The sequence below is a fragment of the Chenopodium album genome, chromosome 22 (genome assembly GCF_948465745.1).
Source record: "Chenopodium album chromosome 22, dcCheAlbu1.1, whole genome shotgun sequence".
NCBI lineage: Eukaryota > Viridiplantae > Streptophyta > Magnoliopsida > Caryophyllales > Amaranthaceae > Chenopodium > Chenopodium album.
The window spans coordinates 6,509,865-6,526,949 of NC_137855.1; the positions used below are offsets into that span (position 1 = coordinate 6,509,865).

At 35.4% G+C, this 17,085-nt stretch overlaps 1 protein-coding gene across 2 annotated transcripts; it reads right to left on the reverse strand.

Annotated features, from left to right (window-relative positions):
- Nucleotides 1-1,299: 1,299 nt before the first annotated feature.
- Nucleotides 1,300-16,755, reverse strand: LOC145605626 (peptide chain release factor PrfB2, chloroplastic-like). Of its 2 annotated transcripts, XM_081661697.1 has the most exons (8): nucleotides 16,267-16,755; nucleotides 15,608-15,820; nucleotides 13,153-13,254; nucleotides 3,280-3,417; nucleotides 2,681-2,752; nucleotides 2,448-2,581; nucleotides 1,895-2,048; nucleotides 1,300-1,753 (listed from the first exon to the last, which is right to left on the reverse strand). In XM_081661697.1, exons 1-8 carry the CDS (start codon nucleotides 16,714-16,716, stop codon nucleotides 1,619-1,621), a joined length of 1,398 nt encoding a protein of 465 aa, XP_081517823.1. In that variant the 5' UTR covers nucleotides 16,717-16,755; the 3' UTR covers nucleotides 1,300-1,618. The 2 variants fall into 2 exon arrangements, with proteins under 2 accessions (XP_081517823.1, XP_081517822.1); XM_081661696.1 differs by having other exon boundaries at nucleotides 2,448-2,752.
- Between the last annotated feature and the right edge of the window lie 330 nt (nucleotides 16,756-17,085).

Consider the following 17,085-nt stretch of genomic DNA (forward strand, 5'->3'; position numbering starts at 1 on the left):
TATATAGATAATAATGCAGACAATCAAAATGAAGCAATGCTGAGGCAGATTGACGATCCTCTACCAGAACCGGCTTTGGAGATTTTTACTAATGGTGTTGGATGTCCACCAATAAATGGTTATGTGCAAGAAGGTGCATTTTATGAAGGTACTCCGTTGAATACATTTATATTTACTTCGTTCTTATTTAGTTGATGTATTTTGACTTATAATACTATTAACAAATGATAAAAAAAAAAAATAATAATCATGTGAGAAGTTGTAGCTAGAATTGTAAATAAGAACTGAGGATGTATGTATTTGTGCATGTTTTTATGAAGTTTCTTAACAACTGTACAACTGTAATTTTAAAATTGGACAACTGTTATTTAATGATTTATGCAATTCAATTTTAAATTGTTTATAAATTTAAAAATCAGAAAAATAAATTATTTTTATGCAAAAAATAATTAAACTGATTTATAATTAATATTAACATTTTAAAATCATTAAATCTTACCGATAATTTTTAAAAAATTATGGTTATAAATTAATTAATCATATTTCAATTTATAAACGTAAGAGACTATATGGAAAATTAAGATGCTTGTGCAGCTGCATAGATATCTTATCTTTTCGTTATATTCTATAAATTGCATGTACGAGATTAGGAATTCATGTTTTGTGCATGTTTTTTAAGTTTCCTAAATAATCAGTCTCTTTTTTTCAATTTTATAGATGGTGCAAACCATATAAATTCTTTGGACGATCAAACTATTGATCAAACAATAGGCCAGTTCAATTTTCCCTATGCGCCAAGTCTAATAGACAATCCTCAACAACCACCTTCGAGTTTTGCGGAAAATTGTTATGAGTCTTATGACATCAATCAAAATGATGCAATGTGCAATCACTATGTGCCGAATGATACTCGACACAATCCTCAACCACCACCTTCGAGTTTTGCGGAGAATTGTTATAACATTAATCAAAATGATGCAATGTACAATCACTATGTCCCGAGTGATCCTCCACCCTTGCCTTTGTATTCTGTGGATGAGGCTTCATCTAGTGGTGTTGGATGTTCACAAGGAAATGGCGGCTATCTGCTAAATCATGTTGTTTAAGATACAAATGGTTATTATTCTCAACCTAGCTACCAATATTTTGTTAATTGGGATAACAATTAGCCCATAACAGATTGCCAATGCAGACGATGAATGCCCTGAATGAGAATATGTTATGTTTTTTTTGTTGGTAGTAAGAATATAGGCATTTTTATTACTAGTATTTACAGCATAGTAACATTAGATATTCTTCATAAACTGGATTTCAATAAACCTTACAAATCAACTACTTGTATCATTACAAAATTAAATTTTGTCCAACACCAAGAATTCTTGGTGCGAATTTCATTTGTCAATGAATAATTTGAGCAGTTTAAATAAAACTACAACGGGATTTGGTAGCTATAATAGAATCTATCATGTAAAAGAGTACATTTATTTCTTAGGTTCGTTGGTAAAACTGGTAAGCACATACAACGATAATACTACCGGAAATTGTGCTCCCATATTTCCATAAATGATCATCCTTTGAGAGGGAAGGCTAAACTTTTGAGTTATGTCAGTTTTTAATGTCACAAATTATCTCCAGCTTTATCTAAAGACGCAGACAGATAGCTGAGAATGAAACCATCAAGGTCACCTTCCAGCACAGAATCAGGATCTGAGACCTCAAAATCTGTACGATGATCCTTCACCATTCGGTAAGGCTGCAACAAGACAGTAAAAGAATCATTTAACTTTGCTCAATATCCATTAGATAGTTTCTTTTAACATCTCAGGTTTTGGTGGGAATGTTATTTATTTATTCATTCATCGGTTTTGGTATGCTGAAATATGAATATCCTTACATGAAGAACATAAGATCTTATCTGAGCGCCCCAACTGATTTCTGTAAGTGATTCTGTATGCTGAGCATTCATTTGAGCTTGGCGAGCTATCTCAAGCTGGTCTACACGAGATTGGAGAACTGCCATCGCTGAAGCCTTGTTTTGATGCTGTGACCTTATGTTGTTGACAAATAAAACAATATGAAAATCAGTGAGAGAAATACAGCACCGGGAAACTTTTAGGTGAAGAAGATGGCTATAGAAAGACGCGGGATTCTATAATAAGACATGGTGAGGAAAATTGATTACTGCCTTAACTGGTTTGAATTCCTCGTTTTTATTTTGTTCCAGGATCAGTTTGTCTCATCTAACAACTCCCTTTACAATAAATCTTGTACTTCGTATAAGGCGGGCTTACACTGATATTATTGTAAGACCGTCAATTTAATGGTAACTTTAACAGTATATATGGCATGAAGGATATTAACTTAGCATGATAATAGGAAAAACATTAGTAGTTCTTCGTCTATGCATCAAAGTCTATGAAACTATAACCAAAGATGAGCATGTAAACCTTTCATTTTGACAAGTAGCGACAATCCCTGTAGGGATATGAGTTATCCTCACAGCACTGTCTGTAGTGTTGACCGACTGGCCACCAGCTCCACCAGCACGATATCGATCAATGCGGAGATCTGATTCTTTAATTTCCACACGTGTGGATACATCTTTGAGGATTGGAATAACTGCTACAGCAGCAAATGACGTATGTCTGCGTTTTGCACTATCAAATGGAGAAATACGAACCAATCTGTGTACCCCAACTTCTGCTTTTGCATATCCATATGCATATTCACCATCTACTTTGATTGTTGCCCGCTGAAATCCAAGAAAAATAAAAAATAAAAAATTATTAGATATAATCAAGGAAAGATTAGGGCTACAATCATTCATTCATAGAGATATCAGAGTTCAATAGAGGTACAATGCAAGCCGGAAAATCCGTCAACCAAAGACATGACCTATAGCACAAGGAGTTATATGAGCTAATTCATGGGCAAAATTAAAGGACACAAAGTCCAAAGATCTACAAACATTATGTTTATCATAATGATAATAAGAAGAGAGCTAATTCTCTCTTGTGATTTAATTGCGTGAATGAGACCAAGGCAATCACTATCAAAGAAAGATTTCTGAATGTATGTAAAGCACAATACTCCTGGAATGAATAAAAAATGCAACCCGTATACATCAATAGGTGGATAAGCTTAATCCTAATAGTATTTGTTCCTTTCTATTCCTTAATCACACAATGTAATTCCATTTAGTATATCATAACCAAGGCTGCCCGTCATTTTAGGCAATGAATAGGGGATAGTAAAGGTAGAATAAATGAAAGGCATAACCTTGATCCCTGCAATTTCACCAGCCATTTCCTCCAGAACACTAACGCGATATCCACATCGTTGAGCCCATGATTTGTACATTTCCATGACCATAAAAGCCCAGTCATTGCTCTCTGTGCCACCGGCTCCAGCTTGAACCTACAGCAATTAATGATATGCAATCTTGTTATTCTCCTTCTCAGAAATAAGCAAAATGTGAGCCAAAATCTCATAATACATTGAGAAAAATATAGGTAGAAGAGAGTGAAATATAGAAAAGCAGGTAGATATTACTAGTATGATCCAATTTCAAACGTTTGTGAATTGTAATTGTGCAATAGTTACAATCCCACTGATATCTCCGGTATATTTGAGGGTTTTTTAGGTGAAACAGCATTCCTGTCTCTGCTACACTACATAGGCACATATGCTAATACAGTCTGTCTTGCACGTGGATTTAAATCTGGGCTTCTTTATAGCAATGCGTAAGGTTCTTATCTAATATCTGGATTCAATCTGCTACTTTCAAATAGATGAAGGAGTTATGTCTTCGTCGTGTGCAATTACTAGATATATAATTGGATCAAATTATGGAGATAATTAAGTCCGGACATTTGGGTCGTCGTTTTGCCATAGCTAGAGGTACTTACGATCTTTGGACTAGTAAAATAGGCCAAAGCCCAATTGGACGGATCCTATAAGGTCACACAAAGGGGCTAGATCGAGCATTAGAGGACGAGGCCTATCATGGGCCTCATCACTCTAGGTGGCCGGCCATATGAGGCTTTAAGAGGCTATTGGGCTTCGTGCCCTAGTCTAATTATAATGAGATTATAAATAGACTGGGTGCCTAGGTTTGCAAGAAAGGAATTTACTGATCATTTAGATCAAACCCTAATTAGCAAACACGAAACCAAACCCCTCTCATACTCCCTCTCTCACGTCACTCTCCTCCTCCCGGCGCCGATGGTGTCTCGTGGTGGTGGTGGTTCGTGCGGTGGTCGGTTGTCCGAAAAGGTGGTGATCGCGGTTTTCCTCAATCACTCGACCAATCTAGTATTGGTGGACGGCTCGTTCGAATCTCGTGGACTAAGTAGAGGAGCAACACTTGGGGCTCTACTCTCTCCCTGATTTGCCTGACGAATAGCTTCGTGGAATTCACGCTTCAAAGGTATGATTAAGTGTCTTGTGTGTTATGCATGCGATCCTTGGATTAGGTACTTTATTGAATATGATTCATATATGTTATTTCCGCTGCGTAGTACCTATAAACTCCTACAGTGGTATCAGTTAGCCTCTTGCATGAACGCGCTAGATCATAATAATACGATTATTTGATGTCCACGTTAATTTTATAATCAATTAAGAGGGAGAAATTAATTTAATTATGGTTCGATTATTATATTTAATGTGATTAAACTTTTGGAATCGGTTAATTGCGATTTAATTATGCTCAAATAGCCATGAAGAGGACCGAATTATGCCCTAAAATTGTTCAAAAATTTCGAACCCTAACCCTAATTTATTCGAAAATTCGAACCTTATTAGCCTTAAAATTATGAATTTTGATGCTTATTTTGGTTGATTACGTTTTAAATTTGTTTCATAATTTTAATTGAATTGATTTATGCATAAAAATGTTTTATGTATGATCATAGATTTAATTTTAAAAGTTAGAATTAAATTGGGATTAATTTTATGATGAACCCTAATTTTAAAGTTGAATATGATTTAATTTTAATCTTATGGACTAATTTAATTTAATTAGGATAAATGCTATTTTAATTAAATTGAAAACACAAAAAAAAAAAAAAAAAAAAAAAAAAAATTATTTTGGTCGGCAACCGCGGCTGGGTGGTGCAGCCACGGCGGCTGCCGACCAGGTGGCGGTCCAAGAGGGAGGGGAAGGGAGGGCGGCGGTCCAAGGTGGCTGTGGGCAGCAGCGTGCAACCGTTGCACGGCTGCTGCCGCGGCTGCCAGCGCCGGGGTGCTGCTGCAAGGCAGCCAGCCACCGTGGCTAGCCTCGGCTGGCCACGCACGGTGGCCTGCAGCCCCCGGCAGTAGCAGCTGCCACGCTGCTGCCCTTTGCGGCAGTGGCTGCTGTCACGGCAGCCAGCCACCGTGGCTAGCTTCGGCTAGCCAACCACGGTGGCCGGCGTTAGTGGTTGCGGTTTTTCAAAAAAAAAAAAAAATTTCTGTTTTTAAAAAAAAATTATTTCAGGATAATTACGAATTATTTTGAGATAAAATCGGTTTTATTTTGGATAAGTTAAAATATTTTCAAAATATGATCTTTTATTTTAAAAGATAAAGTTGGTTTTATTTGGATAAAATCTTTTATTTTAGGATAAAATCAAATATTCAAAAGTTGTTATATTTGATATTATCCATATTTAGTTTGTTATTTTGGTAATTATCCTAAATTAAAGTGGTTAATTATGGATAAGATTGACTAGGATATTCTGAGCATATTCCATAAGGATAATAACTGATTTAAATAATGTGATTATCCCATAATTAGATTAGGATGTAATTGATTTTAAAATTATTTGATTGGCTAGTAATTAGGATAGAATCTCCTAAATTAGTTAGGATAATCATGGAAGATTAAATATGATTTATCTTTCTAGATTAAAATGTGATTTGATTCTATCTCATGACTAAATTAAATATATGATATTTTATGAACCGTCATGAATAATATATGATATTATCTAATTATGATTAAAATATAAGATATTTTAGGAAATGCGTTGACTTTATTATGAACATTCGATGTTGTAGTTTAGACAAGCATGTTGAGTGATTTATTATATGGCACTTTTCTAATATATGATATTATGTCACTATATATAGACTAGTATGGCCCATAGATTCTTAAATACGATCTGCGTATCGTGATGTATTTTTGTAATCTAAATACGGTCTGCGTACCGTTGAGTATTTTTATAACTTTTATTTAATGTAAATAGAATAGTTATTTAAATGGTGTTAGCCCAAAATAAGCTCATGAAGTGAAGGCCCAAAGGAGCAAGGTGGAAGAAGATCCATGATGATTCAAGTGGGAGCAATTTTCATTTCTAGTTTTCTTAGGACTAAGGGGCCATACTATGTCATATTTTATTGCATTAGTAAATTATGCATGTTTAGGTTTATTTATGTTGATTGATGATGCGCTAGAGTTCACTAAATAATCACAACATAATGAATCTAGATCCCAGTAATATTGAGGCAGCTTTTCCAATTAAAAACCCGACAAAACCTTCGATCGTTTATGATGGGTCGGCCTCAGCAGAGCATCATAATATATCTTGGGGAAGTGGGGGTAGATCACGTTCTACACTTTTAATTGGTTATACTCAACAAGGTTACCTAAAGATCAGTTTAGAACCTTGAAGCTAAGGGTAATAATTAAACATGTGATGGTTAATTATTCAACCAAGAATTACAAGAGTTGTAATCAGTAAAGAGTTTACTCACCTTGAAAATGTAATGGTTGATGGCAGGGCCTCAGTCCGGTCAATTATTGCACAAATAAAGGATCTTGGAATCACTTAAAATTCAATTGGGATCATTTAATTATTGAATAAAGTGTTTTAAAGTTACCAAAATGAATGCTTTTATGGTACTTTAATTTTATTAAACATAATTATTAAACTTTGCCTTATTTTGACATAGATGGGTAGCCGTAATAACAATGACAGCAACGTTTACAATTTGCGACCATTCCTTGAGAAGGATAGGTTGACAGGGGAAAACTTTTCCAAGTGGGAAAGAATGCTAAGGCTTGTTCTGAAACCTGAAGGTAAGGAGCATGTCATTGATACCCCATTACCAGGACCTCTCCCAGAAAATCCAACTGCGGCAGAACTCATGAAGCACAAGGAAGCTCATGATAGAGCTATGCTTATCACTTGCTTAATGATTGCTACCATGGAACCTAGTCTTCAAAAGCGTTTTGAAGACCAGGATGCCTACTCAATCATGGAAGAGCTGAAAGCTTTGTTTAAGAAACAAGCTAGAGTTGAAAGGTATGAGCTTCATCGTGAGATTCTGGATTGTAGAATGGAGAAGGGTGCCACAGTTCATGATCATGTTTTCAAAATGATCGGCCTAATTCAAAGTATGGAAAAACTGGGGTACCCAATTAGTGATGATTTGGCAACAGACATCATTCTCCACTCACTTCCAGAAAGTTTTAACCAGTTTATCATGAACTTTAACATGACTGCGAATGCAAAGACTATGAATCAATTGCATGCAATGCTGGTTAGTGCTGAGAAACAAATCCCTAAGGAACCTAAGAAGGAAGTTCTTATGATTCAAAAGGGAAAGGGGTTCAAAAAGAAGGGGCAAAAGGCTAGTGCCAAGAGCAAGGGCAAGCAAGTTGCCAAGGCTCCTGAAAAGCCTAAGGCTAATCCAAAACCCAAAGCTGCAAGTGAGAGTGAATGCTTTTACTGCAAGAAGAAGGGACATTGGAAACGCAATTGCCAGAAATACCTTGATTTCCTCAAGAAGAAGAATGGAGCATCAACCTCAGGTATTATGTTATAAACATTTTAACTTTCACTAAGGTATGTAATACCAAGTTGCAGAGCTTAACATTATGATGTTGCGCAGGAACTGCAAACAAGTGAAGCTAGCATGGAGATGGAGCTTGAAGGTGCACTAGGAGTATTAAGTGGTTAGAGATAGCTTCATAGTTTTATTTTCTGATTAGTTTATCATGACATTTAGAACAATTTCCAGTTTTTGATGAGACAATATTTCGGTTTTCTTGTTTTGAATACTGATTTGGTTTTACTTGGCTTGGACAAATGTTGATCCATGACCAAAGGTAATAAATTGTTTTCATTTTGCTAGATATGAGTTAATTTTTATTTATGACATTGATATAAGTAGATCACAAAAGTAAATTTAGATGATTCAAAGTAAACTTACTTACAACAAATTAAGATTAGGTCACATAAACCATTTGCACATCCAAAGTTATGGATGGACTCTTACTCTTATATGATTATGAATCACTTGAGAATTAGAAGTCATGCTTGATAAGGTAAAATGACCAAGTTACCTTTTAGTTGAAAGGGTAAAAGAGCTAAAAATGACCTTTTGGAACACAAACATATGATGTAAGTGTACCATAAATTCAAGATTTAGCAAAAGGATTTAACTATTTCATTGCTCTTATTAACGATTTAAGTAAATATGTCGATAATTACTTAATGAAATAAAAGTTGGAGTCATTGAAATGTTCAAAAATTCCAAAATGAAATGTAAAATTAAGTTTGAGATAAACATATTAGCACTACAATATGATTGTTGTGATAAATATTTAACTCAAAATAAATGATCATCTAAAAGGAATTGTTGAATTAGTCCACAATCCAGGAACATTACAATTAAAATGTATGTATAAAGTAGGAATCAAACTTTGCTTGCCATGGTTCGATCCAAGATTTAATGATTTACAAATATCGTTTTGAGGATATGCATTAGAACAACAACAATTGCGAATATACTAAACAGAAACTTAACCAAAGCAGTAGAAAAGATGTCATAAATGTTATAGACTGGAAATGTTCCAAAGTAATCTTTTCTAAACAGGATTGAGGGAGTATGAAATCTATGTAAAATGTTTACAAAGATAACATAATAAACCCTAAAATCAGAGGTATTATTCCTACAATCGCGTAAAAACAAAATGTTTGTTGCTCGCGATAGTGTCTTTATAGAAAGAAATGTCTTCCTACAAAGCCAAGTGGGAGTAAAGTTAGATCTCGATGAGATTCGAGACGAGCAACAAAGGGATGTGGATACCACTACATCAGAGACGAAGGCGCATGAAATCAGCTAATTTGATAAAACATGTGTCGAAGCAAGCTAATTCAAGTAGCGAGACTTCTATCGTCCTACTAGAATGAAAGGCTTCAAAGAGTTGAAGAGAATATTTCTATTGTCGCTCATACCTATTGTAGGTTACTTAGGATCGAAACAAACAGTTTGTTGCAATTCTATTATAAGGTGGATTCTAAAATTTTCCTATTGGAATGGTTGGAATCCATACCTACAAACAAGCTTTGGACAAGTGCCAACTCAGGAAGTGGCTTAAAGCCAAGAAATCCAGAATGGACTCCATGTCTGTAAAGATGTGCTAGTCCATGACAGTCTTACAAATAGGGTCAAACCTATTAGTCATGTAAGCCTATTCGGATTATTTCTAGTTTTGGAAATCAAAATCACCTTCATGAAGTATTCTTGATGGATGTCAATGTATATGATACAACCTAAGAGTTTTGAAATCCAGAAATTCCTAGAAAGTTTTGCAAACTTCAGAAATTCTTTTATGGATTGGAGTAAGCATTAGGGAGTTGAAATATTCATTAGGAAATCAAACAGTTTGATTACCTTGGAAGAATGAAAAGGAATCTTGTAGAGACAAGAAGTTTAGTGGGAGCAATTGGTCTTCTTAGTCTAGTATGTAGTTGACATACATTTCATATGAAATGATATATCAACAATGGTTAGAAAAACTGTTTCTATATGGGAGACTTAGGAGGTATTGAGTACATATTGGGAATCAAAATCCACAAAGTGAATCTTGAAGGATGACTGGATCTAATCAAGAGACTTATGTTGATAAGGTTCTTGACAAGTTCAAGATGCAAGATTCTAAGAGAGGATCTCTTCCCATGTCTCATGGTTATACACTCAGTAAAACTCAGTGCTTTAAAAGCTAGTAGAGTTGAGTTGTAAAGGTAATGTACCTCAAACTTCTGCAAAAGGGGCCATTACATGTGCCATGAAATGTACAAAGCAAGTTGTTACATATGACTTGTGCATGTGTAACAAGTTTCAAGCGAATACAGAGTAAGCATACAGAAAGTTACCAAGAACAAATCCTTGAGTACTTGAGAAGCGCTAAAGGAATTTTTCTAGTTTATGGTGTTAAAGATAAACAAGTTGTCAAAAGTTTTACGAATGCAAGTTTTTCCAAACAGGCAAGATGATTCTAGATTTCGATCTAGATGCATATTTTGTCAGTGTGGAGAAGTATAGTGAGCTTGAAAAGTTCAAAGCAAAGCACTATTGCATGCCCAATGTCAGAATATGTGTATTAAGCTATAGTCGGATAGTTTTAGAGGAAGTTTGGATTAAAATGTCATGTGACTAAAGGGTCACCTTTGCCCAAGAACAAAGGAGCCAGGGTCATATCATAAATCCAAACAAATGAATATGAGATATCGCCTCAGTTATGAGATCATTGACCAGCGGAAGGTCACGTTCTGCAAAGTTTTATTATGAGTGAGAAATCACTAAACCCCTTCCATAGACAAAGGTATGAAAGTCATGTTAAAGTCTTGGATTGAAGCTAATTATGTAATTTAAGTTGTGTATGTTTGAGAAAACATATTACATAAGAAAATACATCAATTTGCAGAATTATGTTTAAAACAGAAATTATTATTTCTCTTATTTAATTATGGTTTTGAAATTAAATAAAATGTCCAAAATAATTATGAATTGATGGGCTCACTAGGTTGATGACCTTTTGAATGGAACCCCACGGGTGAACAAAATTCATATATTATTTAAGTTCCTAGTTCGAGATCATTAAAATGGACATAAATGATTTCAATGAATGGACTAGCATGTAAGATTGATTGGATAGCGCAGTTTCATGGGCTATAGGAGCATAGTGATGCTCGGTCAATCACTTGGATATGCATGAATGATGCATGATTGAACTATTGACCTACTTTGAAGTTCAAGTATAGAGCTTCCGTATATATTAGTGGATTCCTTTGACATGAGTGGAACATTGATTTCATTCAATGGATGTTATGGCTGTGGTACACTCAAACGTCTGCCCGTAACCGGAGATTATAAAGGGTGTTTCCTGGTCATTTCAGAAGTTGAGTGGGAGGCTTGTTGCCACAAGATTGGATAGAGTCTACCTATTAAATTAGGAAATGTGTCATGGCCGCTTGAAGAGGGAGAATTCAGAAAATACGTGGCCGCGTTCAAATGCATTACTCAGTAATCATTTGGTTTTGTAATTCTAACTCAGATTTCAAGAAACGATTTGTAGATTAATATGATCTCGACATGTGATGTAATCATATTATCAAATCGACATATACATTGACTTAAGGAATTTGAATATTGCACCCTTGTCTCAGACAAGTGGGAGATTGAAGGAGTTATGTCTTCGTCGTGTGCAATTACTAGATATATAATTGGATCAAATTATGGAGATAATTAAGTCCGGACATTTGGGTCGTCGTTTTGCCATAGCTAGAGGTACTTACGATCTTTGGACTAGTAAAATAGGCCAAAGCCCAATTGGACGGATCCTATAAGGTCACACAAAGGGGCTAGATCGAGCATTAGAGGACGAGGCCCATCATGGGCCTCATCACTCTAGGTGGCCGGCCATATGAGGCTTTAAGAGGCTATTGGGCTTCGTGCCCTAGTCTAATTATAATGAGATTATAAATAGACTGGGTGCCTAGGTTTGCAAGAAAGGAATTTACTGATCATTTAGATCAAACCCTAATTAGCAAACACGAAACCAAACCCCTCTCATACTCCCTCTCTCACGTCACTCTCCTCCTCCCGGCGCCGGTGGTGTCTCGTGGTGGTGGTGGTTCGTGCGGTGGTCGGTTGTCCGAAAAGGTGGTGATCGCGGTTTTCCTCAATCACTCGACCAATCTAGTATTGGTGGACGGCTCGTTCGAATCTCGTGGACTAAGTAGAGGAGCAACACTTGGGGCTCTACTCTCTCCCTGATTTGCCTATCGAATAGCTTCGTGGAATTCACGTTTCAAAGGTATGATTATGTGTCTTGTGTGTTATGCATGCGATCCTTGGATTAGGTACTTTATTGAATATGATTCATATATGTTATTTCCGCTGCGTAGTACCTATAAACTCCTACAATAGAATCATCTTCAAGTTAAAATTGTAAATTGAAAAAGGGAACTACATTCAAGTTAAACTTTAAATAAAAGTTTAGAATTTTTGTTACTTGAGAAGCTATAGAACAGCAAGAACCCTTCTTCTAGAGCAGGGATTAATTGTAGACTCGTAGATGCTAAGTACAATTTATGTTCACAAAGGAATTTGATTCCCAGGGAAAAATACTTAGAAAAGGAAGCAAAACAATTCTGCAGACCCCAACATCCAAAAAAAAAAAAAAAAAAAGTATTATTGTTTCCCAATTCACATGTGAATACTGAATGAGTAAGAGGGGAGTGGGTGAAAGACTTCTCAAGTTTTAGTCTAACTTTTTACTGCCAGGCAAACAAGAGTTCAATAGAGCATTTCCCAAGAAATATCAGTAGAGCAAACAATTCCAGTCAGAACTACAGGAAGTGATACACAGATGTAATGTCAAGAGATTATAAGTTATATACTTGTGGATCATTCAGAGAAATAGTTCCAAAATATTTATTTGACAAGTCCTGATTTTCTGAAATAGATGTACTTGTATATGGTGGAGCATTGTTGCCAGAGATGGAAACTGCTTTGGGTATATTGTTATTGGCAATTTTTAAAAAGACATATATTCTTGTTTGCGTTAACAGCTTATATTCCTCCTTTACCACTAGCCAAATATTTCTATCTTATGAGAATTCATGAGCAGAACACAGATGGACTTTCCAGTATACTGTCCATAACTCCAGATATTATACAGCAGCCACAGCTATCATATATATAGTATATACAAGATTAGACAATGAAGAAGTAATCGCATACTAAAAGCCACATTTACTCTTCTGAGACATCATTTATGATAAAATGACTGTCTGAAGTGCAGCCAGGTAATTTAATTTGGGCAATGCCCTCAATGCAAAGTCTACATCAGGAAGCCATCTAGAAGATACTAACCTCAATATAACAAGAAGCGGAATCATGTTCACCAGATAACATAGCATCAAGTTCTCTTTCCTTTGAATCTCTTCTCATTTTAAGTAAAGCATTCATTGTTTCCTGCAGGCAAATACAAAGTAAATAAAAGAGATTGCTAATTTGAATTCCCAAGTAACGAAACTTATATAAAATTATTAAAAGTTTAAAACCATGTTTATATGAAATACAAGGTATTAGAGAGAGCTAACAAGATAACTACTAATTTAATAAATGCATTATACAAATTATCTGAATGGAAGCCAGTAGGGAAGCTAGAAATTTTTGAAAAGTAAATTTAGCAACTCGCCACTTGTCAAATTAACTTCTTTGTTCATGAGAGAAAAAAGCTGAAAAAAGTCTCAGATGCATACCAGGCTAAATGAAAAGGTCTACCTGGGTAATTATGTATAAAACAATAAAAAGACAAGCAAGCATTCTGATTCAATCATTTACACACTTTTAAGTGTTTATTATTAGACCTCCTCAACAACCAAGCTGGTTGAATTTTTTGAGCACATGTCATGCTAATCCAACTATAAACTGGAGAGTTTTTTTGACAAAGAATATATTTTAAAAACACACACAGACACCTAACTAAGCCAACAAGAGCCATTCATATGTCAACTTGTCACCTTAAGTTTATTAAGACATTTAAGAGCATTGGCACTGCTCTTTCCAACGAAATGACAAACTCTAAACATAGGTAAATAAGTATGAATTCTATGGTGGAGAAGAATGAAAGCCTTAACACGTATAGTGAATGTTCTACAGGCAGACAGAGAACAGCTAGAATTAACAGTTAACAGTAACATTAACCATCATTTGTTCCTGTTTTGCAAAGCATAAAACTTGTTTTCAGCAATCTACAAGCTAATTAAGTAAACATCATAGGGCATTGGTAATCTCATAAAAGGATTACTTGAAGCAAAATACTGCTAAACAACACAGTTCAAAAGCAATAAAAAGCACCTGCTTGATGCTGCCACCATCAGTATCAGACAATATCCAAATTTTACTACGTCTAATCATTTAGGTTTGTTTGGCACAAAAAACAAAATGCCTTCCAGATTTTTCAAGGAGAAGCAACCTAGCTTCTCTAGTAAGCTATGTTACTCATACTCTTCTTTTTACCTTAAGTACCCATGTTGGACCCTCGACACTCAGACATGGGTATGACACTTGGACACTTCATTTTAGTTCAAAATCATAGAACTTTTTCACAAAACAGCCGCCTCAGACACTTGGACACTTACCCATGTCGGACATGGGTACCCGAGTGGCCGAGTCTGAATAACATAACTGGTAAATTTCCAGAATTCCTACACACCAGCACAGACCAACCGCTCCCCCAAGCATCCCCAACAAAGAGGCTATAAACCAGCTTACTTCGCCAAACATGAACAAAGTCTGATCTATCTAACAAACTCCATCAGTCTTTACTCAACTTATAGGCTCAGTTATAACTACTGAAAGATATAGCATGTCTTTGCTATCTGATGGTACTCTAAACTTCCCACTTCATAAATATGCACCCAGTGGCTATGACATCTGTTTCAACACATTGAAAAAACACTTTAAAGAAAGAGAGAAATCATTACATTAAATTGTGTTTCTTCCAAAATTATACAAGACCTTCTATAACAGATGTCCCATTTTCTTTTTGCTTTGTAAAAGTAATAGGAAATTCCAGGGAAGACTATCAGAATGGTTTTGAAGCTTATAGGAACACAAATGAGAACTCTTCATTAGCTCTGACACCAACAACAGAATGCAGAAATTGACAGAAATTAGCATGAAAAAATTGTGCAGTTTTTGTTCCACAACAACAAAGCCTTAGTCCCAAAATGATTAAAGGAATTTTTGCTCCACAGATTTATTAAAACATGCAAACTAATCAACCAATAAATCTTGAAGGTATCAAAGCTACTATGAAAATGTACAACACATATTGATTAATTAATAATAGTACACCATATCCATCATGAATGACCTTCATATAAACATGAAGCAACTATTTTCAGTCCCTCATTTACTCGCAATCGTGCACTGAAATTTGACAGACAACATTTTCAAGCATCAGCAATTCATATCGTGAATTACTATATGTAAAAATCCAAACTCAAAGCCCAAAGTGATTTAATATACCTTTGCCAACAACAGAGAATAAAACCTGCAGTGACCCAATTTCAACAATAAATGAATTCTGAATTGAATTACGGAGGTATGAAGCATACTAAACATTCTCAAATATCAACACATTGAAAATAGAAGTGATCAACATATTATATATCCACAAGGTCAAGACACGAATTTTACTTCTACAGTCACTTGACAAGTTGGCAAAAACTAAGCTCACTGGATATAACCACATTTTCTACAGTCTTGACTACTTATTAAAAGATATGAGAACATGCCTAGAAGAAGTGAAGCGCACCGATTCCAACTCTGAATCATTCTCTTCTCGAGCAAGCTTCAGCATATCAATGTGCTCAATCAACTCCTGCTCAAACTCCATTACCTCGTTCACTTTTCCCATGAGAGAACCATGCTCACGACTAATCTTTCCAGCATGAACAGGATCATCCCACAGATTCGGTTTATCCAGCTCAGCTGATAACATGTCCAAGCGCACCAGCAACTTTTTCCACTATCAACATCAACATCACATATGACATTAGATAATACAACTTATAATGACCTAGGTAATACAAGTATACAACTATTGCATATGTTTCCATATTTACAAGCTCAAACAAAAATCTTTAAATTAGCAAATTAAAAGTAACATCGAGGTTAAGGACCCGGCATAGGATTTTCACCATCATTCCTCATTAATCTTCATATGTCAACTAGCTTAGTCGGTAAAGACTGGGACGATAATACCCAAAACCTTTGATCGAGTCCCGTCTACATAATTGCCCTTTATGGCTTTCTATACACCACATTTCTATCAAAACTTGTTACAAAATCACAAATTCAAACAACCACACCTTCCTCCCACGGTCCCACCAAAATAAATCTAGGAGAATAATAAAAGTAACATATAAACACATAAATACAATAATGTACATGAATTTTGAGCATATAAATTACCTGCAATCGCTTTTTAATAAGATGAATAGACTGCGCTACAGCAGAAGCATGACTCTTCCAATCACCTTCATCTTCGTCAAGTATTGGCCATCGACTAGCAACAATTATTTCCACAGTTAATCCATCAGAAGTTGCTGGGTCTGCAACTTGAGAACTAAAACATCGAACCCCACTTGAAAAAATCAAACCCTGATTAGACCCATTTGATAATTTCGCATTTTTAAGCAAATTTAGTGAATACCCAGAATAATTTAACAAATGAATTGAATTCCCAATACATGATGTCGAATCTTGGATGCTTGATTGCCTTGATTTGTGGTGATTTGGCGGGAAATTGTGGGTGTTTTGGGGGTTTGATTTGGAAGAGAAGAGCAAAGAGCTTAGATTGGGTGTTTGATGGAAGATTCGAGATTGTAAATTTGATCTTCTTCGAGCAAGAAAATGTATCATTTTTACTCGCCTCCGTTGGAGAAGAAGAAACAAGAGGGTTTATGGGGGAAATGAAGGGTTTATGGAGAGTGCAAATATGGTATGCATTTCCGCTTGATCCGACGTCGTATTATTGTTTTGCTAAAGGGAATTTGCCAATTTACACCCACTTTTTTGTTTTTTAAATAAGGTAAGAAGAAAAAACATTAAGAGACCCTCCTCACAAAGAGAATTTCTAACGTGTCGGTTTGAAGTATAGAAATTAGAAGCTAAACTTGAAATATTACGATAATTGATTACCATGGAATTTACTAGTGATGCTTGATTTGCTTATCAGTTGATATGTTTGATACTCCAATTGTTGAAATCTGACAAGAGATGCGCATGTTT